Genomic DNA, 24,782 nt, shown 5'->3' with positions numbered 1-24,782 from the left:
AGGAGATTATACAAACATTTCAGAGGATAGGGCTAGAATTCAAAATGTTCTTGATAAATTGGTGAAGTGGGGACTAAACAACCAGTTTTCAGGGGACCCAAGAATGGCAGTTGTAGCCCTGCCACTGCTGCTGCTGCAGGGTGCAGGAACTGCTTGTAGTGCCTCTGGCTCACAGACTCGACATGACTCAGAAATGTGATGTAGTCTCAAAACAGGCAAGTACAGTTTTGGGCTCCATTAAGATAAGTATGTGTAAGATGCCAGAAGTAAGTGTACCACTCTGCCTGGCTCTAGTTAGGGCTCAGCTATCTGGACCCTTCATTTTAGGAAAGATGTAGGGAAATTGGGGTGTATTTAGAGGTGAGTAGCAAAGATGACAGGGAGCTGGACTGTGACTCAAAAAGGAAAGGGTGAGAGAATTAGATATGTTTAATTTCTTAAAAAGAAGATTGAGGGGAGACACAAAAGCAGTTTTCAAATACTTGCAAATCTGCCATGAAAAGGAGGGAGAACAATTGTTCTCTCTTGTTGCAGAAGGCCAGACACAAAGCAGAGTGTAGAAATTGCAACCAATCAGATTTAGATTAAATCACAGAAAAAAAACCCCTTCCTAACTAAGAAGAGTGAGGCAGTGGACCAAGCCGCCCTGAAAAGTTGTGGGATTTCCTTTATTGGAGGTTTTCAAGAGAGGCTGGATTGGCATCTGTTGGATTTAACGCGTTCCATATTTGTGCAGGGGGTAGGACTAACCCTTAGAGTCCCTCCCAACCCTGTAAATCTATGTTTCTGTATTTATCCCCCAAAATATTTTACACCGGATTTGACCTCCCCCAAATGAAAGTGAGATATTTTTCTTGTCTCTCTTTAATATTTAAATTGTCCTGTTTTCAATGTGACCTTTCAGAACAAATCAGTATTTTCAATCCTGTTTCACCTGGGTTGGAGCCAAACTGTGGTATTCAGGGCCTGGTACATCTCCATTTGCTACCAGTGGGAGGGATGCTAATGGGAATGGGATGAGGGCCTTACCCACTGGTTCTAGGGGAGGGCAAACCAATATAGAGCTAAAAGTACAGTTCAAAGCAGGTAGATAAACTACTGTACTGCTGTGAGGCACAATATCTTCTGGAGCTTCCTTGTGATTCCACAGTTTAGTTATTCATAGATTGTAAGAGGCTAGAAGGGACCTTGGGAGATCATCGGGTCCAGCCCCTGCACCAGGCAGGAAAGACAACTGGGGTCAGGTGACACCAGCGAGGTGACCGTCCAGTCTCCTCTTGAAGATTTCCAGGATAGGTGACTGCACCACCTCGGGAGGGAGCCTTTTCCACAGTCTGGACACCCTGACTGTGAGGAAGTTTTTCCTAATGTTGAGCCTGAAATGGTCTTCCAGGAGTTTGTGACCGTTACTCCTGGTTTTCCCTCAAAGGTGCCCTGGTGAACAGTTGTTCACCGAGCCCTTGATGTATGCCCCTGATGCAGCGGTAAGCTGCTATCAAGTCCCCTCTCAGCCTTCTCCAATTCAGGATGAAGAGTCCCAGGTCCCTCAGCCTTTCCTCGTACGGCTTGCTGTGCAAATCTCTGACCATACGGCTGGCCCTTCTCTGGACTCTCAAGTTTTTCCACGTCCTTGTTGAAGTGCGGCGCCCAGTACTGGACACAGTACTCCAGCTGTGGTCTCACCAGTGCCGAGTAGGGCAGAAGAATCACTTCCCCAGTTTTACTGGAGATGCATCAATTGATGCTTGCCAGGGTATTATTTGCCCTGTTGATCTACAGCATCGCACTGCCGGCTCATAGTCATACTGTGGTCTGTTATTACCCCCAGAGGTCCCCTTCATTCATGGTGCTGGGCAGTTTGGTGTTGCCAAGCCTGTAGGTGTGTAGGGAGGGGTTTCGTCCCCAGGTGGAGCACTTTACATTTCTTGGCACTGAACTTCACGTGATCCTGATCCACCCAACTTGCCAGCCTGTCTAGATCCGCCTGTATCTGCAGCCTGTCTTCAACCGTGACCACACTTCCCCATAGCTTAGTGTCATCTGCAAACCTGGCCAGTGAGCTCTTCACCCCCACATCCAAATAATTGATAAAGATGTTGAAAAGCACTGGACCAAGCACAACCCCGAGGGACCCCACTGCCCACTTCTTGCCAGGACGACGCAGACCCGTTCATGAGAAGTCTCTGGGTCCTAGCGCACAGCCAGCTTCCTCCCCACCTGCCTGTCTCATGGTTAAGCTCAGAGTCCTCCAATTCTCTCATGAGAACATCATTTTTGTGGGAAATATAAAGAAATTGGTAGCTTATGGTTTGCTGTAAACAATACATTTTTTTTATGTTGCTTTCCTCTTGGCATCTGCAGTAAGTGAATTGTAATGTCTTCGCAGCCATGCATTAGCCCCTTGTATTGAGGACAAACTCTGTTCTTGGAGAGCAGCACACAGCCCCAGTAAGCAGCAGGATCGGTGTGGTTTTACTAGCATGGGGTTGTACAGGGAGCTGAGGCAGAGGGAGCACATCCTTCTGTTCTGGAGACTGCACTTGGCAGGAGCGTTATGTGCTCCAGCAGCAATTGATGGTGTTTCAAGGTGTGGGCATGATTGTGTAGATAGGTCTAATGCTAAGGATCAACAGCAGCTGTGCAAGCTATGGAGTGGCCTAGCTGCCATTCTGCTAGGGACTTGTTCCACTGCTCCCTATTTCCACCAGCCCAAAGTGTTGTCTCATGTGTTTTGGTGAAAGATCCCTCAAAAAACTGAGATTGGAACTTTTCTAGCTGGAAGAGGCAAAAAGAAAAGAGAAAATACAAAAGTTTAGAATATAGGAAAATGTGATTTAATGCAAAACAGTTAGATATTTAAAAGAAATAATCACCTTCAGCTCCCTTTGGTAGCTCTTACCCTTTTCTAAGGGATCCAAGTCCAGTAAGAGCTTCTTATTCTGCTTCTGTATTTTTCCAATGTTAAGGTCATCAGATCAACTGTTGTGAACAAAATGGAGCTGATAAGAAAGCACTTATCAACTAAGCTGGGAGCCAGCGAACTCAATGGGAATACAGCAGAACTAAAAGGAGACCTTGACCTGGCCAAGACGCAGATTGGAATGACTGAATCACTCTTAAAAGCTTTATCTCCCTCTGACACTTTAGAGATCTTCACTAAATTAGAGGTACCGTACGGCAAATTATTCATCTCCTGTAACTTCAATAATCTTTTCTGTCTTCCTGAGCGTTTTTCTTTTATCTGTTTAAAATGAGTTACATAGCTAGAACAATGAAGTGAAGACTTTAGCGTAATTTTAATATTTCACAAAGTTACCAGAAGCCAGAAGGAAAATCCAGCTTTCTTTGGGCAGAGAACTATAAGTCCTTCCAGGTATCTGAGCCTGGTAACAATGCACCATCCCAGAATATCAAAATACCAGTACATTGGGGAGTGTCCTCTCAGGTTTTGTTGAGCTGTATTGTAGGGCAGTATAACTTTGCTAGGAGCAAACTCATCTACGGTGACTTCCCAGCTGGGCATCCCTGTATGCAAGGGGGAATTTCCAGTTGTCAGTTCAAGGCAGATTTCCACCCTCTTCGCACCGAGGGATGGCATGAAATAGGACCGAAGGTCCGGCCTCCTGTTTCTGGAAACACTTTAGATCCGACAGTGGTCTAGGTCCAAGTTTTGCCTAGCCTTGTCTTCAGATCACGGCAGTTCAGAGAGGTCAGACTCCATGTTTGGGTGAAAATGAATAACTGTTTCCTTGACAGGTGCATGTCTGTTAAAATAAAAAGATCCCAAGCAAAGAAATGAAAGAGCCCGCTCTCACTGCTTGAAGATTTGAAGAGTTAGAACAAGTCCCTGCACTCAGGGCAGACCATTCAATCAATAGCACAAGCTAAATCATAACTGTTATATGGCTATGAAATGTATTGCCTTACTATTGTTTCCACACATCCGTTATATGGGATGCAGAAATACATGTACACATGCTGTTCACAGATCAGTCTTTATTTCTGTTTATTTACTTCACACATAATTGACCAGCACTTTGACATGTTTGGAAATGGAAGCAAAATCCCTTATGATGAAAAAAGACCCCAGCTTATGACAAAGTTTGAAACAGCTTTGTAAAATATTCCACCCCCCCCATCTTAAATTTCCTTGAACCAGTTCTGAATGACTTTTTCTTTCCTTTTTCTTAAATTCAGGAGATATATCAGAAAATTCTGCAACAGAAACACCATGTAACATTGCTTGAAAAAGAGACGGGTTGTCTGACTCCTGAGGTGGCTGAATTAAAGAAGCAGCTTAAAAGTATCACTGATTTATTTAATACAAAGAAGCAGATTTTCCAGGATCATTTCCTTGGTCTTTTGAACTGTAAGCAAAAAAATCACTTTTAAAAAATGGCAAACCCATGCTGAGAAGGTGCTGGCTTTAGGGCAAATATTTTATTATTTTAGTTCAATGAGTGAAATAAAAAAAAAATTGTTTCAATTTTTGCCTTGGAACAAAATCCTGAAAAAAAATATATGTTGCATCAAAACAGACATCGACAACACTGTGTCTCACCCCATTCTCATTAAGAAATTAGGTGACTGTGGCATTGATGCCTACACGGTCAGATGGGTCACAAATTGGCTGGAGGGCCACACCCAGAGAGTGGTGGTGGACAGGTCTTTTTGGCCTGGAGGGACATGGGCAGTGGGGTCCCCCAGGGCTCGGTCCTCAGGCCCGCACTGTTCAATATCTTCATCAGTGACTTGGACGAGGGGTGAAAAGCACCTTGTTCAAATTCGCAGATGACACTAAAATGTGGGGAGAAGTGGGCATGCTGGAGGAAAGGGACAACTAGATCTAGACAGGTTATAGGGGTGGGCAAATGGGAACAGGATGGGATTCAGCACTGACAAGTGCAAGGTACTACATCTGGGGAGAAAGAACCAGCAGCATACCTACAGGCTGGGGAACTCCCTTCTCATCAGTGCAGAGACAGAAAAGGATCTTGGAGTCATTATTGACTCCAAAATGAACATGGGCCGACAGCGTGGGGACGTGGCCAGGAAGGCTAACCGCACCTTGTCATGCATCCACAGATGCTTCTCAAGCAGGTCCACGGAGGTGATCCTCCCCCTCTATGCAACTCTGGTCAGGCTGCAGTTGGAGTACCATGTCCAGTTCTGGGCACTGCACTTCAGGAGGGATGTGGACAGCATTGAGAGGGTCCAGAGGAGGGCCACTCGCATGGTCAGGGGTCAGCAGGGCAGACCCTACGAGTGGAGGCCAAGGGACTTGAACCTGTTCAGCCTCCACAAGAGAAGGCTGAGAGGGGATCTGGTGGCCATCTATAAACTGGCCAAGGGAGACCAGCAGGCAGTGGGAGAGTCCCTGTTCCCCTGAGCACTACCGGGAGTAATGAGGAATAATGGCCATAAGTTGACCAAGAGTAGATTCAGGCTAGACATCAGGAGGCACTACTTCACTGTCAAGGTGGCTAGGATCTGGAACCAACTTCCAAGGGAAGTGGTGCTGGCTCCTACTCTGGGGGTCTTCAAAAGGAGGCTGGATAATCACCTAGCTGGGGTTGTCTGACACCAGCATCCTTTCCTGCCCATGGCAGGGGTTGGACTTCATGATCTGCTCAGGTCCCTTGCGTCCCTACCTACTATGAAACTATGAAACATGTTATTCAGTTTACAAAATTTCACATTGCATTGTTGTGTTTTGTACTGGTTGGAAAAAAAATTAATTTAAATTTGGCTAAATTTGGTTTGAAACACTTTTGAAAATTAAAAAAATAAAGATATTTTGCTCAGGATGCTGTAGATATGAAACACTTCTAACTTTTCCAGTTTTTTCTCCATTTTATGTGCCAGGGATGGGCTGGGTAAGATCGTTAAGTATTCTTTAAATAGCTTGTGTAATTCCATTAAAAACAAAGGAGTTATGTTGGCAAAGAATATTTACCTGTAGTAACTGGGAACAATAATTCCTGAATAGTATCTGTACTAGAGGTTAGATAATCAACAGGAAAGCAGAATACTACATGGTATATTGTCCCAGATATTTTTTTTTTTAAAAGCAGCATATCACGACAGGCCTCTTGAGTTAGGCCCTCCGTCATGTCACATTTACTGTCAATGCAAGGTTTGATTTCAAGAGAAGGAAATAAGGACTACAGTGTTTTCTCCCATGTTGCATATAGTGAAAAAGAGGATCCAAGGACAGGATTAATGAATAGAATTATTAGAAGGTTAACTGAAATCTTCGTTGTGAATAAAGATTTTTGCTTACCGAATATTAAAGTCAAACTATATGTTTTTGCAGATCAATGTAAGAATTTTAATGACTGGTTCAATAGTACTCAGCTGTCCTTGAAGGAATGTTTTGAGCCCTCAGAAACAAAACTGATATTGGAAGAAAAATTGCAGCAGCTCAGGGTAAGCTATTGGAATAACTTAAATTCTAATATTTGATTAATCTTGAAATTGCAGTCAGGCATTCTGTATTCCAGGGTGGATTCACATACTGGAGCTTGTAAATGTAGATCTTCTCCAATTTAAAGAGTGTTTTGAGTAACACAAAACAGTTTAGGCAATTAATGGAGTAGGTAATAAAATTGTGCTAAGAAGCAGACATCTGACAGAAAGCTCTAAAGTAGAATTGGAAAGGTCAGAAGCTAGAAGATACTAAATTGAAGTAAATGGGACTTGAACACCTGCTTAGGCACTTTGCTGAATCAAGGTCTTGAGGTCAGGATTTCACTTTAGACGCTAATGAAATCAAAGGCATAATTTCCTTTGTCCTTAACAGAGCCAGGAGTTCACCCTAACTTGGAGAGATGCATTACAAATGCCAAATGGAAAAGGCATATGAGCTGTCCAGCAGACAGTCCTAGTGTTAGATAATGTTAGCTGCAGTGTAAGATAAAAGAATTGAATATTAATGAGTGATTTTAATATGAGAATTGTGGATAGTTGATTCCTGCTTATGTTTTGTGTAGTTTCCAGTTTTGATAAGAGAATCTTTGTCTTTTCTCCTTCTTCTCCTTCTCCTTCCTACTTTTCTATTTCAGTGGAATTTTTCCCATTTGCTTTTGGTAGAAATAGGTTTCAAATGAATAGCAAACTGTACATAAGTCTGTAAGCAACTGCAACAGTCTTAGAAAGGGTTGATGGTGATAACACAAATGAATAAGTTCATGTAGATTATAAATATCTGGTCTATAACAAACTTGCCAAATGTAGCTCTGATTTGTTCTGTTTGCTCTTATTAAGAGTTTCCTAACTTTTGAGGGCAAAGACAGAGACATCCAGGAGGTGAAATCTCTTTTGAATAAAGTGAAGAATTATTTGCCCAAAGCAAGTGTTAATCAGTTGAGCAACAGTGTGAGAGATCAAGAAGCTGAGCTACAAACAGTAATCACCAAATGTGAGACCCAGGAACAGGAACTTCATACCACTCTGCAGCACCTCACTAGGTAAGATGCTAGACTTGACTTCCAGCCACTTAGAGATGGCATAAATTGAAATTATCCTTAAAATGGACACAATAAAAGACAAGGCATCCTGATTTTCAATGAAGAATTTACTGAGGAATCTATTACTGGGACCTGAAAACGAGGAAACACTTCTCTCTTTGTTCCTCTTAACTAAAGAGGGTCACAAGGGTCCTGATTCAGCAACAGACTGGGACATGTGCAACATGAGAATGGGTCCATTGACATGGAGTGGGCTACTTACAGGATTTGCCTTGCTGAATGAGGGCCATGAACTTTTCTCAGCATTTATGTAAAAATGTTGCTGTCCATGGCTTTTAGCAGTAACACATGTAATACTTTGTCCAACTAAATACATTTGATATGTTATGTTTCTTTAGACTTCAAGAAGACACTAGTGCTTTGAAGGACTGGCTGAATGCTCAGAAGGAAGAGTTACAGGAGTCCAAAAGGGAGAAGACAGATCTTGAAACCTTTTACCAAGTGCTAATGCAGCAGAGGTAACATTGCCTTTGCAGTATCTGCCTTATGAAAAATCCCTTCATTCTGTTATAGCAGATAGACAGTGATTAATTTATTATGTTTTCAGAGAGCAGTTTGACTCCCTGGCTCAGCTGTCTCAGTCATTGAGGGAGGCTGGGTTCACTGGAGATGGAGCCATTTCCGAAGCTAACCACCTTGTTAGTAGATATCAGGTGCTACTGACAGGCACCGGTGAAATGCTAGGAGTTACGCAGATGCTGTCAAAGGACCCTTTTGAAGCATGTGCAGAGAATTTGTCTTCCTGGATACAAAGACTTAAGGAATCAGTTGTTGGCTTGAGTTCACGGGAAGGAGAGTTGCCCTTGGAAGAAAGGATACATCAAATAAAGGTACACTGGCAAACTTGCTATCCTGCTCTTGGCAACTAACAAAAATATATGGGGAATGCCTGGTGTGTGATTCCACCATTATCCAGACATATTGTATTTGTGGTTAGAGTATACAGCTAAGCGCATGGCTTTGTGGTTAATTAGACACATGGGGTGAGATTTTGTGCTGTACCTCTTTGACCAGTACAGAACTCACAGCCCAGGGGGAAGTAAGGGCTGTGATGGCTTTTTGCACCCCCTGCCCCAAATCCCCAGCAGTTTCAGAGGCTAGAAAGATCCCTAGCATCCTATATACAGCCTTGGAAGCTTCTGAAAGGTAAGGCAGCATCTCTTTGGTTATCTTCTTGACTCCAGTGGTACCCAAAATGTGTTCTACTGCTGCATCCCTGACACAGGCCTCCAAACCCACCATCTCTACTATGCACTTTATGCTGGGGCTTGGAAGAGAATCATCAGAAGGACATTTTTGCAGTGCCTGAGCTAGAAGAACTGGGTCTTTTACAGTCTTTTTCTTCCCATGGAGGGGCTGGCATGATTATGAAAATGGGTATAAAAATATCAACCCTAGTATCTAAAGTACATTATTGCCTTATATTATCAGAAGCATATGGGCGTATTGTTCTTCTGTATCGCTTAAATGGAATGTGTGTTCTTGAGAATTGTAAAAATAAAGTTAAAGCTAGATTATCCATCCCAATAAATGAATGAAATATGTTACATGTTCTGCTCCTGCTTCTTTGTTTAATGCAGGAAATCATTGTATGCAAAGAAGAGGGAGAGGCTAAAATACAAAACCTTGTGGCTCTTGGTGAAATCTTAATGAGCATGGAGGGAACCAAGGAGACAGCTATTCAGCAGACTATTTCTGAACTCCAGAATCAGTGGGAGTGCACTCTTCATTTAGCCACTAAATATCTCAGGTATTGGGGAACTTACAAAGAGACCAATACAGCAGCTTGATGTACTGTTGCTACCAATTTCTTCTCCTACCTGGCATTAAGTTACATTCAGGTTCTATGCGCTCTCGTTTTTTAGGACAAGAAAATGACAACTTTAAAAATGCTTGAATTCTGGACTCTGCAAGGGGGCAAATTGGGACTGTGAGCTACTGGCCATATGTGTGGCCTGGTAATGGGGCACGAAGAGAGAGTGGGAGCTGCTAATGGGGTTTGTGTCTGGCTGAACCAGAAGCCCCCTGTGAGCACAGGATGGAGCTAGCAGTTTTGGCAGTCTGAAGGGGTGCAGTGGCTGTTCCCTTCCTCCCTGCCCCTGATGCAGAGAGCAGGCAGTGAACAAGCCCCACATTTGGGGTGACTGGTAACATCCTTAGCCTAGCACCTTTCCATGCTTCCAGTGAGATTGTAATAATTGTTGTCCCTTTGCGGCACCATGGGACTTAGTCCTGTAATGCCACAGGTATTTATGATAGGACCTAGTCCGGATTTACATTGCTTCAGAATAAATCCCAGCATGGAAATAGTCTGTATGTTGCTGACAGCACGGAGGTTTTAAAGATGAGTTTGCTTTGGCTCTGTGAGAAATTCTTCTTTTTACTTAACTGAAACAATTTTTTCAAGAGTAATTCTTGTTTGGTTCTGTTCATAGTCAGATGAGATCAATGAAGTTACTTTGCATTAACCCCACTCTAATCCAGAGCACATTTTGGCCATTTTTTAAATCTCTACTGGTGAGTGTTAGGTAAAATGGACAAGAATTGTTTTGCAGGTGGACAACTAAGGCCCCCTCTACACGTTACAGGTACCACAGTTAACTGGTTAATTGTGCAAACTACCTTAAGACCAGCTACACATGCAAAGTAGCTATCACGCCATAAAAGCTCCAACCGGTTATACAGATAGACCCCAAAAATGTGTACTAGCTTCATAGCTCGTTGCTATCAAGCTTTAATTTGCACATGTAACCGGGTCTTTCCTGCGCTGGGAGTCCTGTTAGCTGATGAGGCTCTCAGCTGTTGTCCTGCAACTGAGAGGACTCTCAGCCCCAGCAGCTGCTGACTCTGGGTCCCGGCAGCACAGGGACACAGAGTCCTACAGCTGTGGATGCTGGGTCCTGGCAATGCACCTCCTGGTGCTGGCAGGGCACAGCAGTGAGCCCTGGGGGTTTCTTATGCCCCCAAGGCTAGGAGATCCTGGCAACTGTGTCTCCTAGCTGGGGTGGTGCGTGGGTGCCCCTGTGGCTGGGAGGCCCCTCAACAGAGGGGCTTCTAGCAGCAGGAGATTGCTTCTTGCTGGTGCAGGGGGAGCCCAGGATCCGGCTCCCTTGCACTGGCAATCAGACATGATGGGATCTAATGCACAATCCTACAGTCATGTGTCCCGTCATGCTCATGTGGCATAGCAGGAGGTGTGATCGTGTGGATTATGCATTAGATCCCATCATGCCTTTACCTGCATGTGTAGAGGGGGCCTAAAGCTCTGATTTTGGAGAAGTAGCAGCAGAAGCAATAATTTTAAGGTCGCTGGCTCCCACTGTAGGTTTGGTTCTGCTCCCACAGTTGTATTTGTTTATTTGATTTATATGCCATCCTTCCCAACGAAGGCTCGGGGTGGCCTACAGTAAGAACACACAATAAATGAAAAACAGGAGAGTGGCAGAAGGACAAAACAGCTCAAAAGGGAACTAGACCACCAAGATAAAGTAGAGGCCCCATAAACAACATCTTAACCTAGTTTTTTGTGGTTCACACCTGCCCAAATCAGAAGGTCATACAGCACTTTCAAACAATAGGCAGAATAAATCAAACAATTTTGTTCTTGACTTCTGTCTCATTTGTATACTTTATAAATGTGAAGGGAATTGATTGCTAAATACAAGTATTTCAAGCTATTCAATTACAAGTTAGCTTCCATGTAATGAGCACTTAGTACAATTATTCTATAAATGATACTTAGTAAGAATGATCAGCAATCAGATTGACTCCAGTTGTGCTTGCTGTTTAGCATCTCCTCAGAAGAACATTGGAAGAGATGGGAATTAAAGTACTTGACGTCTATGAGAAGATGCTTAGAAACTTTCAGGATTAGACCTATCCCTAGTAAATGTAACATACTATCAACAGCAATATGACTCTACCATAGGGAACTTAAACAGTACTTAACACGTGTAGACATCCCATGCTTGAACCACTGTGCAACGAAAGAATGTTAAGAATATGAATCAGGAAGGGAAAAAAAACCTGTTGTATCACTTAATATTTTCAGGCCCTTTTCACCAAATTATAACCAAACTAAATAGATGTATTTTGATCTGTTCATATACTATAGATACATTTTCAGGTGTTGCTCCCCCATTACATCTACACAGCATATGCACTTACCCACTCATTTTGTGAACATGTGAATGTTGTCAGTGGCCTTTTGTATGAGTAACCACAGTTGCTTATTTTGGCAAATGCAACCAATTTACGCACTCCAGGGGTGCACACACATTTATGGAACCAAAATGGTTTGCCTGTGAAGTCAGAGTGTGTAGAGTGGGCAGCAAATTTTGATACCTTGACCCCTGTAGTGTAGCTAAACATTTTCTTTAAGAAATGTTGCTCTTCTCATGATCTTGAACACAGTTTTATATACACACACACACATATATACTATATACATATACTATATATACTTACATATTGTACATGTACATATGTATACACTCCTACATATAGACACACATACATGTATGTATATAACACATATATTTTGTGTTTGTGTTACATTTGTTAAGAACTCTCTGACAAATGTTCATAAATACAATAGAATGAGCCTTGGTAGAGATCATCCTCAAATCGAGGGATTGCCACTGTCGAGTGACAGTTCTTGTACTGGAATGAGAAGCCTGAGCCAGTAGATGGCAAATGCAAAGCTACTCACTACATTTTCATAGGCTGTGAGCCAAAAGGAGCAAAGGGGTTTAGGCACTCAAATGCTATTGAAATGCAATGGGATGTGGATGCCAATCTCCTCTTGTCCCCCTTGAAAATTGCAGCCTGAACACTGTCAGTAAATTTGCAACCCAGAGAATAAGCCTCATGATTATAAACATTTGATCTATGTGCTTGTATTTCAATAACTCTAACAAGTAATATAAAATATTTTAATACTGGTAATTTGTTTTAGTTACCAGGAACAGCTTCAGCTTCAAAAGGAGCTATACAGGCAATGCAAAGACCAAGTAAGACGAGCCCTGACTGAACTGAAACAGCAGCAGCAGGAGTTAGGTTTTGATCTCCAGCCTGGTTTGCAGGAGAAACAAGCTCAGTTAACAAAGTATACAAAACTTCTGCAGGAAGCAGAAGGCTTTACATGCCAATTAAATGAACTAAAGAGCCAAGAAGGTAACCTGCAGGACTACTCAGAGGATCCGTGCTGCATGGAAGAATCCTGGTTAGAATTAAAACACCGTCATGAAAGTCTCCTCCTCAAATTGCAGGTTGGAATCACAATGCCTTTCCTTTTCATATGGATCACTTGGATGCACGTCTTTCACTTCTTTCTCACTTGTTTGCTGTTTTTAAGTGATCAGATTAGAATGATGTGGTACAAAGTGAGATACTCAAAGTGTACTCCTGTTCTAATCTCCTCCAGTGAAATAATGAAGGGTAAATCTTCGTTGCATAAACTGGAAGTTGTGAGTTGCAAGTTTCTCTGCAAATGGGATAGATTTCTTTCCTAGGTCAGTAATGATGTCTGGGCAAACAGGGCCATTAGCGCTGGGCAAGATCCCTGGCACTGCCTGTGGGGGGCGAGAGGGGCCACTGGAAGAAAGCTAGGAGGCATGCCTTACCCTCCTGTTCCCCGTACTCCCCCTCCCCCTGCACCCTGCATCTACCCTACAGTGGCTCCAGCTCCAGCAATAGGAAGGGCAGTGTGTGGTGCATCTGTGTGTGGTGCAGGACCAGGCTGTTGCCTGTATTTCACTGCTGCTGTGGGAGATGTCTCCTCTTTTTGCCTCCAAAAACCAGTGTTAAAATGGTCACTGAACAGGCCTGTTGATGGCAAAAAACAAGGTGACTTCTCCCCCTTGGCCTGCTGCATCTGTAATGTGCTGCCACCACCCAGAGCTCAGTACTGGTCATTTACTCCTCTGCCCTAGGACATGAAGAAAGCAAGCACTTATGTTTCTGCACTTTCACTTTGCCAAAGAGTAAATGACTAAAGTAAGAGCAAGTGCTGGTGAAATGACCCTGAAGAGCACTTTGTCTAAGATCTCTCCCAAAGATACAGCTTGTCCAAGTATCACACAAAAAACTTGCTTCTAACAATATAACAGCTTGGGAAAGCAGCAGCTGGCATCGATTTATGCACATGTATGCTGTGCCACTACACCTCCCCTTGTTTTTTCCCTGCAAATCCCCCTCCGTACTAGACAGTAGATGGATCTTCTGAGGCTATCCTGCCACTTACAGTTATTGGTTACTTGTCTACGGTGGTGTCTGTAATGCGCTAGATATTTTCTAGACATTCAAGAGGAGGGAATGGTCCTTGACTGGAGAAGCTTACAATCTAAGAACAGACAGGCAGACAAGTGATAATGGGAGATGGGACAACTACATACGGTTTCTTATGCAAGCATGCTTCAGACTGTTTTTATTCAATACATCCAAATCTGTTGGTGGATACAGCTGTCCAAGCGTGGATCTGGCTGATAGATCATAACGAATACCGTTGCCATTAGCTCTCGTCGCAAATCATTGGCAGACTTTTTAATTTCTAACCCTTTCATTCCCAAACTGCGCTACTTTAAATCCTTCTCTAAACATCCATTCCTATAAGCTGTGTTGTGTGTAAGGTGATGCTGTACTAAATCTAGAAACTCTTTGGATCCTAGAACCTGGTGCAGACATTGGACGGTCATGTTCGGGAACACCAGCAGCTTCAGGACATGATGAGCAGCTTGAGTACCACACTGGCAGCAGCCTCTGAGGAGCCTTTAGATGTTACCAATGCCTCAGTAGACAAGCCAGCACCCAAGCAAAGACTGTTGAAATCACAGGTATGCCATTTTCAGACACTGTAGGAAATGGATCCACATGGCAAGATCACAGTTTCTAGGGAGAATCCAGTTTAGAAAAGAGACTAAGAAAACTCCAAAAACTAAGGAGTTAGTGATACATTGTCTTGTTGTATAACTGTAGGACTAATCCTGCCCCACTGGTCTCTAGGAAGAGAATCAACTCTAGGCTGAGTAGCCAGGTGTGCATGACTCCCTTTCTTTTCTTCGAGGCACGAGGAGAGGGATGTTCAAATGATTGGCCACTAAGTGTTTCAGTTAGCCAGAGCTCAGAAGGAAGACTGTCCAGCCAGAATAGCACAAGAGGACTTTGATCAGTCTGAGCATTAATACAGTTAATTCTTTATTAAAATTCGGGTATTTTTTGATTCTGTAAAAATAAGATGCATGTTGCCCCCATGAGAGGATGAAGGTATTGAGGGATGATGTGCCAACTCGTACCATTGTTCTGTGAAATCAGGCATCTTCCAGCACTGACCAGTTCCTCCTATTTCAAAAGCAAAGTAACTCTCTTTAATAGGTTGGGAAATGCTGTATATGGTGGAACTAGGGGAATAGTGATTATGCTAGTGCTATTCCATTATTTTCTTAATTTGCATAGCAGCAGATTGCTCCTGATCATATAAATACCCACTTCCTTCAAAGAATCCAGGTGCGCTATTTGACTTTCTGCTGCCATGTGATGGGCCTACGTGAGCTTCGTCATGGGACTTTCAGCAGAATTTGTCCCTCATGGCACATGTTAATGGTGTTAATGTTTGACTTTGTACAGTTGCCTTGGTATGGAGTAAATAAATGAAGAGGCTTTTCAGTAAAAGTATTTCCCTTCCTTTTAAAGGAACAACAAGCACCTCTTAATCGATGTGATGACACATTACAGAAAATTATGGTTTTAGCAGAATCAGTTAAACAAAACACCTCTCCACAAGGACAGAAGTTTATTACAGATGAAGTTGAAACACTTCAGTGTAAACATGGGAGTCTGAAAGAGAGACTTGAAAATGTCAAGCAAGAGGGTGAGAATATTCTCACTGACACACTCGAGTCTCAGCATGTCTTCGCTGATGCAGTACAGATCCCAGATAAGTTGCATACAATGAAAAAGAGGGAAAAGGAGGTTGTTTCTCATACTCCCATTGCTGTTGGAGAGAACACCACGATAGAAGATCCAGAGGAACGCTGGGGGAAAAATAATGTAAGTATATGTGTTCACAGGAACAAGAATGAAAGATGGTGTGTCAGGAAGCTGAAGTCTCTTAAAAGCATGTTATGACTTAGACCAGTGGTACTCAACATTTTCGTTTAGCAGGCTGGGCAGTATTTGGTCCCTCCACAGGCCAGATCTGGCCCCTGGACCCAATCTGGCCCCCCGGGACAAGCGTGGCACATAGGGGGAGGGACAGGTTCAGCCTGGCCCCGATCCAGACATGCAAAGGAAGGGAGCTTGGCCTGGGCCTAAACCAGACCTGCGTCAGGGAGAGGTCATGTCCTTGCCCTGAACCCACCCCACCAGGGAAGGAAGCGTGACCCAGCTGTGTTTGGCCCACGGGCTAGAGGTTGAGCACCCCTGACATAGACTGTTTCGATTTTATAATTAAATTTTCCATAATTTGTTTGTGTATGCATCAAAGCGTGTTAAAGAGGAGTCCGTATATTGCAGTGGGGTGATAGGCAATCAACAGTTCATGTTTAAACTTCTCTCTGACACCTGATTCAGTTTGGTTTTCTTTGGTCAAATGTGTAATGAAAATGAGAAGCACTGGTAAAAGGGAAAACATGCTGCGAGCACTCCCTTTGGGTAAGAATCCTAGGCAACTTCTTTTGCAGTAATATCATGCAAAATAAGAGACAGCTTTTAAACTGTTTGCATCCTTTGTGATAACTCCACAGCACAAGGATAGCTTGTTATCCTTTTTCCATAGGTTCCTTCATTGTAACACAAGACAATATTGTTTTTAATTTTAACTTAACAGAATAAAATCGGGTGAGTTTTTCCCCCCCACTATCTTTCTTAGGGCCAGCCTTTAAATGGAAATAACACAGAGAAAGAGCAGCAAAATAATCTGGATTCTGAAGAAAGCAGGCTATTGCCAGCTAGTCCTCTACCGTCTCATACACCAGAGCAAACTATGCAGGTAATAGATAAATAAGTGCTAATTAAATGTGAATTTGTGTGTTAACGTGTGCTGAGGCCCTGTGGGATAATCAGTATAATTGAGTCTGGGTTAAGTTTCCGGGCCCAGGGTTCTAGATGGTTTAAAATGCCTGAGCTACTGGATTGCTAGCTTTTGTCACCATTGCATGCCCTTCTTTATGGGTTCAAGCGTCTTCCATTGTCTTTCCACAAACACTGGTTTACTTTGTTGAGGTATCCAATACCCTTTCCTTTTAGTTGGCTCTCCCATATCTTTTTACATTATTAAACCTCATCTTAATAACACAAATCATCAAAATAATCATTTAGGGCTGCATTTTGCAACAAATGCTCGGGTTTTCTCACTGAGCTTTCCTATTGACTTCAGTGGATTTCTTTTAAAGTGAGGTGCTACTCAGAGAAGTTGCTGTCAGAATTTGGCTCTTACTGCTAGTAACTTTTTTTTTTCCAAACCAGGAGGAGAAAAATACAGGGAAGCAGGTTGTGGCTGAACCTGATGATGTCCAGGAGAACCTTCTGGACAGAGAGACAAGGCTACAAGGAAGTAGACCCCAGCTGGAAACGCATCGGAATGGTACCTGTGATGAAGGTGTCAAATTGGCAAAGAAAATCAAGCAAGCAGAGGTAACCATGATTTAGGTGGTAGCAATCCACTGAATTGTAGAAGCAATCATTTGAAGTTTAATTACAAAGGGAAAGCTAGGAATAAAAAAATCCATTTAGTTCCACTGACACACTCTTGTCTTTGTGTAGGGATGTCTGTGCTTAACTCCCTGATCACAAAGGTGAGCCTGCATTCTGTATGGTTAAAGGTGTTGTCACTGGGACTTGATGACAATCTTAGGAGCCATGTGATGCCAGCAATGATCCTAAACCTGTGATATTCTTGTACAATTTTTCTTGAACACTCTTGTTCTGGTTGCAGCTGTTTAGTTATTTACAATTCAGTTTGTAAAAACACATGCCTATGGCTTAGGATCTGGGCAGATTTGCAGATTGAAAAGAACCTGACTTAGTATCTGTAATCTGTGTATGATGGGTAGAAATTGGTTACCGCAAAACCTGTAATGGCCAGTGGGCAGCTGATGTCCCATGCTGCATGCTGGCTAAAGGGAGTAACAGTATGGGGGTACTTCTGTGCTGCCTTCCACTAATTGTTTATCCCCTATCCAGCAGCATGGGAATGCTCTGCACGTTCTTCTTCCAGTGAGGTGGACAGGATGAGCCAGGCACTCTGGGTAGCCTTAGTTTGCAAAACTATTCCTCCCTGCTATGCACTGGACATTGTATTTGCTGCAACAGATATGCTGGTAGACAATCCTGGCTAAGTTTTTTTTTTCCTTCCTCAGAGCAGCAGGGGAGTAGGGAAGTCTCAGAGTCACTGAGATGCTCTCACTCATAGCCTTCTTCAAATGCAAGCGCAACAACCTGTTGCTCTTTTTTCTAGGCAGCCCATTTGTGTCAAATGTCCAGCCCCAACAGAGTTTTGTAAGCAAACAGTATCCAGCAGAGCTCCCTGTTAACAAATCCACCCCCACCAAAAGCCTCAGCATGCAGCTGGGGGTACTGGTCCAATGAAGGGCAGATGTCAAGGCTTTGAACTGTTTACTGGGAATGCCCTGTAGGATTCTGGAGTGCCTGGAGAAGTGCATCAGTGAATTTCTTGATCTCATTGAATTGATACATAGGGAGACATTTGCAATTTCTTACCATGTATATACCCAAGACCCAGACTGCGAAGGGCTTTAGAGATCAAAACTAGCACTTAGTATAATGGAATATAAAAAGTGTAGGTCAAGGGAAGAAGAGAGCTAATTCATCACTAATCTGCAATTTTTCTAAAATTTTATGATGACAAAAATTACAGCACGGCAGCTTCTAAACCATTTCCTTTGCCATAACCCAGCCCAGGGTATACTTATGTGACATAATTGTATTTTTCCTCATTCATTTATCTGTAATTGTAGGCTTTATATCCTTGTCATCTCAAGCACTGTAATTTCTAGTCAGCGTGTCTGATTAGGGCTTTTTGGTTACTTGTTTCTTTTATTTCCCTATCACCTCAAGGAGAAATCCAGCATACAGAGAAAGGAGGATCAAGCATTCAGAGAAAATCTTCATCAGTTCCAGCAATGGCTGAGCAGTAAGGAGCAAATGCTGAATTCAATAGCAGCTGAAGAGGAGAGACCAGCGTCTGAAAAAACAGTTTCTGTTCTTGAGGTAACTCAAGATCAAGTCACTCCATTAGTAGTCTTACATACTATTGAATCATAGCAGGTCACTTACCTGCTCTGTTTCAACTTCACTTGAAGTTCTGTTATAAAAGGGAAAAAGCAGCTCTCACAGTAAAAGTCAATTTATTTTTGTATCCTACTGCCTTGTGCCTGTGATGACTACTGGTCCTTAGCCAGACAGCTGGCCATACCATGTGTTTCAGTGGATCTTTTCAATGAGTAATGAATCATCACTGCTACCAAATTAACTCTTTTACTACATAGGCTTACTAGGGCAAAGGGTATAACACCCTGGCTTCCTTGTAATTGTTCAGGAGATAGAAGGAAATATCCTTCTCCTGCTTGTTATATGCTTCTGTGTTGTTCCAGCTACAGTACGACTCATCACTGAGCACACCACCTTTTTCAAAGAATGTGGGACTATGAATGAATATGCAATAATTTGGCTTGTCCTTGTCTCCATATTTGTGATAAAGTCCTTCCTACAAGCAGCTGACATTTCTGCAACTTCTGTCACTAGAAGGTTATCATTATTTTTCTTTTTGACTTGTCAGGCACTAAAAGATAGTTTGAGTGAAGGCCACAATTTCCTGTGTTTAATAAGACAAGATAGAGAGTTGCTACTGAAATCAGGAAAAGCACCGATCGAGGACAATCTTTTGGAGGAACTTCAGCAGCAGTGGGTGTGTTATCAAGGGAAATTGAATGAAGCAAGTCGGAAGCTGAAAATGCTTCAATGCCCTCTTCTTTTAGTGAATGGAAAAATATTGGACACAGCAGCTCTCACTCCACATATTGAAAACTATCCACTGAAAAGTCAGGTAATAATCGTTTGTGGGCTAAGATAAGTAACCTTATTAGTTGGAATGTATTGGTAGCTGCCACTGCACAAAATAGTGGCACTTTAGATTACAAGATACAAACATACGTGTTAGCTATTTTAACAGAATAGTGAATGTTTTTGCCTTGTTTCTACTGTTTTCAGCATAAGAACATAATAAGCATCATAACTTTTCAGATTTAATATATTAGTATAGCAGTCTTTGATCTTGTCGTTCAGGTTGCATTTGAATTACCTTTGTTTCTGCTGTGGGCTGACTCTGTATTCACTCCATGCCTGGCACTGAAGACAAACATATGGGTGTAGGGATGTTAATAAATGTGATGGCATAACAATGCCCTGGATCCTTGTGTGGCCTTTACCTTTGAAACCTGCCTGTTTGTCCCCTAGTTTTCATTGAATAATTGCATTGTGTTGAAGTCCTGACAGCACAAGTGTAATGTAAAAAGTATGCAGCTCTACAGAGGAACCAGCCGTAACACCTCCTAGGATTCTGCATCTTCCTGACATAAACTGGCAAGAAAACTATAGCAGGGTGGCCTGCCTCTTTAAAGATCAAGAGCCTGGGCCCAGGGAGTATTAATCAGATGTGGGGGAAGCAACCAGGTGTTCTCTATCAGAAATGATGGGAGGGAGACTGATTTCTTCTCCAGTCCCTAGAATGGAGGTGCTGAGGGGAAGAAGCTTCTGGTTGTAGGAGTCCATTGTGGACAAGAAGGGCTTTCTGCTACCCCAAAGTGGTTTTCAGGTTAGAGATTTATTCCTCAGGAAAGTATTAATTGAGACCGTTCCCTGCCTGCTGTGGGCTGTTACTGCTCCTCAAGGGTCCTCCTGTCCCTTTTTCTAGATCTGCTGCAAGAACCTGCCTCTTGCCTGCTCTGTAGGGAGCACCTGACTTCTTCTCAGCTGTTTCTCGTTTGGACAAGTCTGAGAAGCCAGGCTGCCCTGTTGCTAATACTCAGGGCTCTGCAAGCCATTGGCTCTGTATACCTTCTTTGCTGTGGCTCACAGCAATCTCCTAATGAGATCCCCAGTTCCACTTAAAATAGGGCTTGTACAACAGTGTTGCTCACAGTCACCCGTGGAATAAGAGAAGACATTTCCTTTGTAAGCCACAGACTAGATAGCTGTTGTGTGATGTATGGTGAGTGCCTTAAAGCTGGGCTAAGCTTTGGTTCAGTGCTGTGTTTGAAAGGCATATAGCTACACTACCTTGAAGCCTTGACAAAGACCTGGAAGTCAGACTTTACTTTGTTTCCTTGTTCTCTGCTTCTATGAAGAAGTAACTTGCCATAGCTCTTTACTCAATGTAGGAAACTTCTTTCCCCCGTGCGTTGGCAAAGCCCTTACCACAAACCAATGCCATATTAGAGAATGGAGGCAGAATGGTCTCCTACTTCTTTCCCTTTGCCTTTCCACCCCAGAGGAGGCCTGAGTTTGCACCTGAGGTGGCATGAGCTTGTCAGGCTGTGATGCTGGCAACATTAACTCTGCGCGTGGAGATCAAGGAAGGGCTCACCTGTATGCAGTTTCTAGGCTGAGTCATAATGCTTTGTTCCTTAAACCTCCAGAACTGAAGCACAGGCTTGCAGTATTCTCATTGCCCCCTGAATTTTCCTTAGTTTCATGTCACTATTTATTTTTTTCAGTGTTTTGACTTGGTTACATCCTGACCTGGAGTGGGTGATTTCCCACTCATACTTTGATAGCTAGAGAAGATTTTTCTGTTTGCTTCAGGTTTATAATTCTCTAGGGTCTCTTAAAATGAAACCTAATGTTTGTCTCAAAATTGATAAAACTGCTGTAGCTGCGTAGTTGGGGCAAATGGAAAAGTACTCTGGTTCTTCAGTAATTTTTTTTTTTTTTGATCCATTCTGGATTTAAGTGGGAAAGTAGCGGGATCAGTTCAAATTATTATTATGATTTATTTTAAATGCTATTGGAAAATAAATGTGCAAAGCACTTTTCAAACAGCAAAAATGGCACCATGTGTATGCTGAAGAGCTAGCCACTTCTAGAGAGACCGACAGTGTAGGAGGCAGTGGGACAACATACCAGTTCCATGGTCACAATGCTATCTAACCACCTCTTTATAGTATGCATGTTTTGCTTACATATGATTACTCTAAAAATACTATTTTTATAATGATAATATCTATAGACTTCCACTACAGCCAGGGTCCCATCATAGTAGGTGCTAGACATGCAGGCAGACACATGCGTGCATGATGGAGAAAGGAAGCATTATTAGTAAGAGCTTTCCGAGTATGAGATGGTCAAGCATTGAAACAGGCTAGAGAAGTTGTGGAATCTCCATATCTCGAAATTTTCAAGAGCAGGTTGGACATCCATTTGACTAGGATCATTTTGTCAGGGGTGATCCTGCCATGAGCTGGACAGGGGCTGGACTACATGACTTTATGAGGTCTCTCTCAGCCCTACTTTCCTATAATACCCATTTTAAAGATAGGAAACAGGCACAAGAAAATGAAGTGACTTGCTTTTAGGTTGTACAGGGAGCTGGTGGCAAAGTCGGTGCCTATCCCTGTGCTTTACCTTAACCTTCCTATCAGCCTCAGCATATAGACCATTTCCAGATGCCTCCAAATTTGCCATGATAAGTCATCCAGTCTCTGGAAGATATCAAAGTAGAAACAGGTCTTCAGGAGGAGCTTAAATGCAGAGAGGGATTGCAGGTGACATGGAAAAAGGGTATTTCAGGTTTTAGGAGTTGCATGGAAGATACAGAGATATCCTGGTGAAGGAAGCAAATGGTGGAGGAGGCTGGATGCATTGTGATATGGGTGCAACAGGAAAAAAGTGATAACCTGAACAAGATGGAGGGGAGAAGGGGTAGAATTCCAAGGTGGCAGTGATAGCAACACAGTGGTCAGGAAACATCTTTGCAGCTATAGGTTGCTATTAGTGGATGATATGGTACTGGGAAGACCAAGAAGTGCAATTTGCCATAATAGAGGCAGAGCATGGTGAGGGTTGAGTCGTAGGTATTGGTGTAAGGAAAGAAAGAATAAATTGGAGAGAGGTATTGGAGGAAGAAGCGGTGGGACTTGAGCATGTGGGACAAACCAAAGTCATAAGTTGTGGTAAGCTTCACAATGAAAAATCCTCTTTTGCACCCCAGAGCACAAACATGGAAATGGTTTTCCAGAAGCATTTTTTTCCTGAAGCTCAAGCAGATGCTGCATATATTGAAGAGGAACGAAAGGTCAAGGAGCTGAAAAATCAAGCTGCAGAATTGGATATTGTGTTAATAACTGAACAACTAAAAGAAATAGAGGTAGGGATACACCAAGAACAGTCCCTTAGTAACAGCATTGTTGAATTCATGTAGTACAGGGGTGGGCAAAGTCCGGACCATGGGCTGGATCGGGCCCTCAGTGGATTCTGTTTCCCAGCAGCCCCTGCCCACATTGCTGTGGCCAGTTTCCATGGAGACCCCAGCAGTACAGGGGTGTGACAGCCCTGGGTTTCCATGGAGACCAGCCCCAGCAGCGCTAGTAGGGTGTGTGGTTATGTGTGGAGCTGCTCCAGGGCTGGGATTTTGCAGTGGTGACAGCATGGTCTGGAGCTAGGGGACAGTCATGATCCGCTGCCTGCATGCCCCAGCCTGGCTGTGGGTGCAGAGTTGCAGTCTGCTGCCCACATGTCTGGGCAGGGGCATGCAGGCAGTGGATTGTGGCTCTACCCTGGCTCCAGACATGCTGTTACCACTGCAAGGTCCCAGCCCTGGTCAAAGCAGGTCCTCACCCAGCTGGGCACCCTGCCAGCACTGCTGGGGCTGGTCTCCATGGAAACCCTGGCCCCGCGCTGTCATGGTACCACTGCTGCTGGGGTCTCCATGGAAACCGGCTACCGTGATGCAGGCAGGGGCTGCTGGGAAATGGAGTCCGGCTACCATCCAGATTTGCCATTTTGCCCACGCCGATCTAGTATAATCCTATATCACAAAGCATTTGTATATACGCTCATTTTTCCTTTTGACTGACCAACCATGCATATTGTTGGTGTAGCACGTAATCTGTGGAAATGGTGACTTCAAACATGTCTATGACCATATCCATGCCAGTATCATGCTTCTTGCTGGTGTAAAATGGTACAAAGATGTGCAATTGCAGTTTTTACAGTTTTCACGTCTCTATATCAACAGGTGTGTGTGCTCGCGGGTAACTGAGCATACACGTGTTTGTATGTGTGAATGATTAAGCATGTTTGACAAAGATGGGAAGAGATGAAGTGGTGAAAAATCTCTAACAATCTTTCTTTAATGGGCTTCTTGGTAGAATTTATACAATGAACTGGAAAAGCAGAAAGCCGAAGCATTGTCTTTGAGGGACGAAGCAGTTCCCAGCGCAACAAAAACAACTGCCTCCCATTCACCCACCCTAGAACGTATGGTTTCTTTATGGGAAAGGCTGCTTCAAGAAATACTTGCCATTAAGGAGGTAAAGCAAAAACAGCACCATCTAATTAATAAGTACCATGAAAATCTGTCTGCTGTTCAGTCTTCAATGAAAACGTTATCAGCAGAAAAGGAAAACCTAAAAACGTAAGTACAAGGAATTGTTTTTAGTCTCTTGTGCATGGGCCAGATTCAGATCTCGGTAACATCAGTGAAGCTGTTGCAATCAATCTTATTGGAGTTTTCTACCTATTCTTTCTGTAACTGGGGTCAAAAGAAAGTACCTTATCAGCCTGACTGAATTGGATAAGAGCAGAACGAAAAAAAATAGGTTTGGTTCAGATGAGGTCATTTGTATTTTCTTGCTAACACTGAGTCTAGGGCATGTCAATACCCCTGAGTATAGCAAGTATTATTGTTAATTTTATGCTACTCTGGACATTTTCCAGACATAACAAAGAAATGGTATTTTAAGTAATATATTAGTAATCCTCCCCTGCCCGCCAAATAAAGCAGATGAAAATTTGTCTTTTTTCTTTAAAGAAAAAAAAAAAGAAATGATGATGTGTTGAGAGCTCTAGTACCCATTTGCTGCTTATTGAAATTCCTCCTTATTCTGGAAATGAAACTTGAGTGATAGGGAAGGTGGTTTAGTCTGTAGTAAGTAAGTCTATAGTACCAAGCTATAAGCTACCCATTCCACTTATAATGTTTAGAATGTTTTACAAATTAGCCTTTATGGCACAGAACTA

At 43.0% G+C, this 24,782-nt stretch overlaps 1 protein-coding gene across 6 annotated transcripts in view; it reads left to right on the top strand.

Moving 5' to 3' along the window:
* The window catches only part of SYNE2 (spectrin repeat containing nuclear envelope protein 2), a 287,230-nt gene that overhangs the window by 116,768 nt on the left and 145,680 nt on the right, over positions 1 to 24,782 (top strand). For all 6 annotated transcript variants that reach the window (XM_059723316.1, XM_059723319.1, XM_059723320.1 and 3 more), the window contains 16 exons: positions 2,967 to 3,167; positions 4,198 to 4,369; positions 6,317 to 6,429; positions 7,267 to 7,469; positions 7,868 to 7,987; positions 8,077 to 8,359; positions 9,110 to 9,279; positions 12,487 to 12,799; positions 14,198 to 14,362; positions 15,219 to 15,575; positions 16,396 to 16,515; positions 16,992 to 17,159; positions 18,603 to 18,755; positions 19,324 to 19,590; positions 22,753 to 22,908; positions 23,912 to 24,177. In XM_059723316.1, the coding sequence (XP_059579299.1) occupies positions 2,967 to 3,167; positions 4,198 to 4,369; positions 6,317 to 6,429; positions 7,267 to 7,469; positions 7,868 to 7,987; positions 8,077 to 8,359; positions 9,110 to 9,279; positions 12,487 to 12,799; positions 14,198 to 14,362; positions 15,219 to 15,575; positions 16,396 to 16,515; positions 16,992 to 17,159; positions 18,603 to 18,755; positions 19,324 to 19,590; positions 22,753 to 22,908; positions 23,912 to 24,177 (3,227 nt within the window). The remainder of the gene's footprint in view (positions 1 to 2,966; positions 3,168 to 4,197; positions 4,370 to 6,316; positions 6,430 to 7,266; positions 7,470 to 7,867; positions 7,988 to 8,076; positions 8,360 to 9,109; positions 9,280 to 12,486; positions 12,800 to 14,197; positions 14,363 to 15,218; positions 15,576 to 16,395; positions 16,516 to 16,991; positions 17,160 to 18,602; positions 18,756 to 19,323; positions 19,591 to 22,752; positions 22,909 to 23,911; positions 24,178 to 24,782) is intronic.

The sequence above is a fragment of the Alligator mississippiensis genome, chromosome 2, assembly GCF_030867095.1.
Source record: "Alligator mississippiensis isolate rAllMis1 chromosome 2, rAllMis1, whole genome shotgun sequence".
Lineage (NCBI taxonomy): Eukaryota > Metazoa > Chordata > Crocodylia > Alligatoridae > Alligator > Alligator mississippiensis.
Note: the sequence above shows the minus strand (reverse complement) of the source record. Positions and strands in the feature narration are given on the sequence as shown.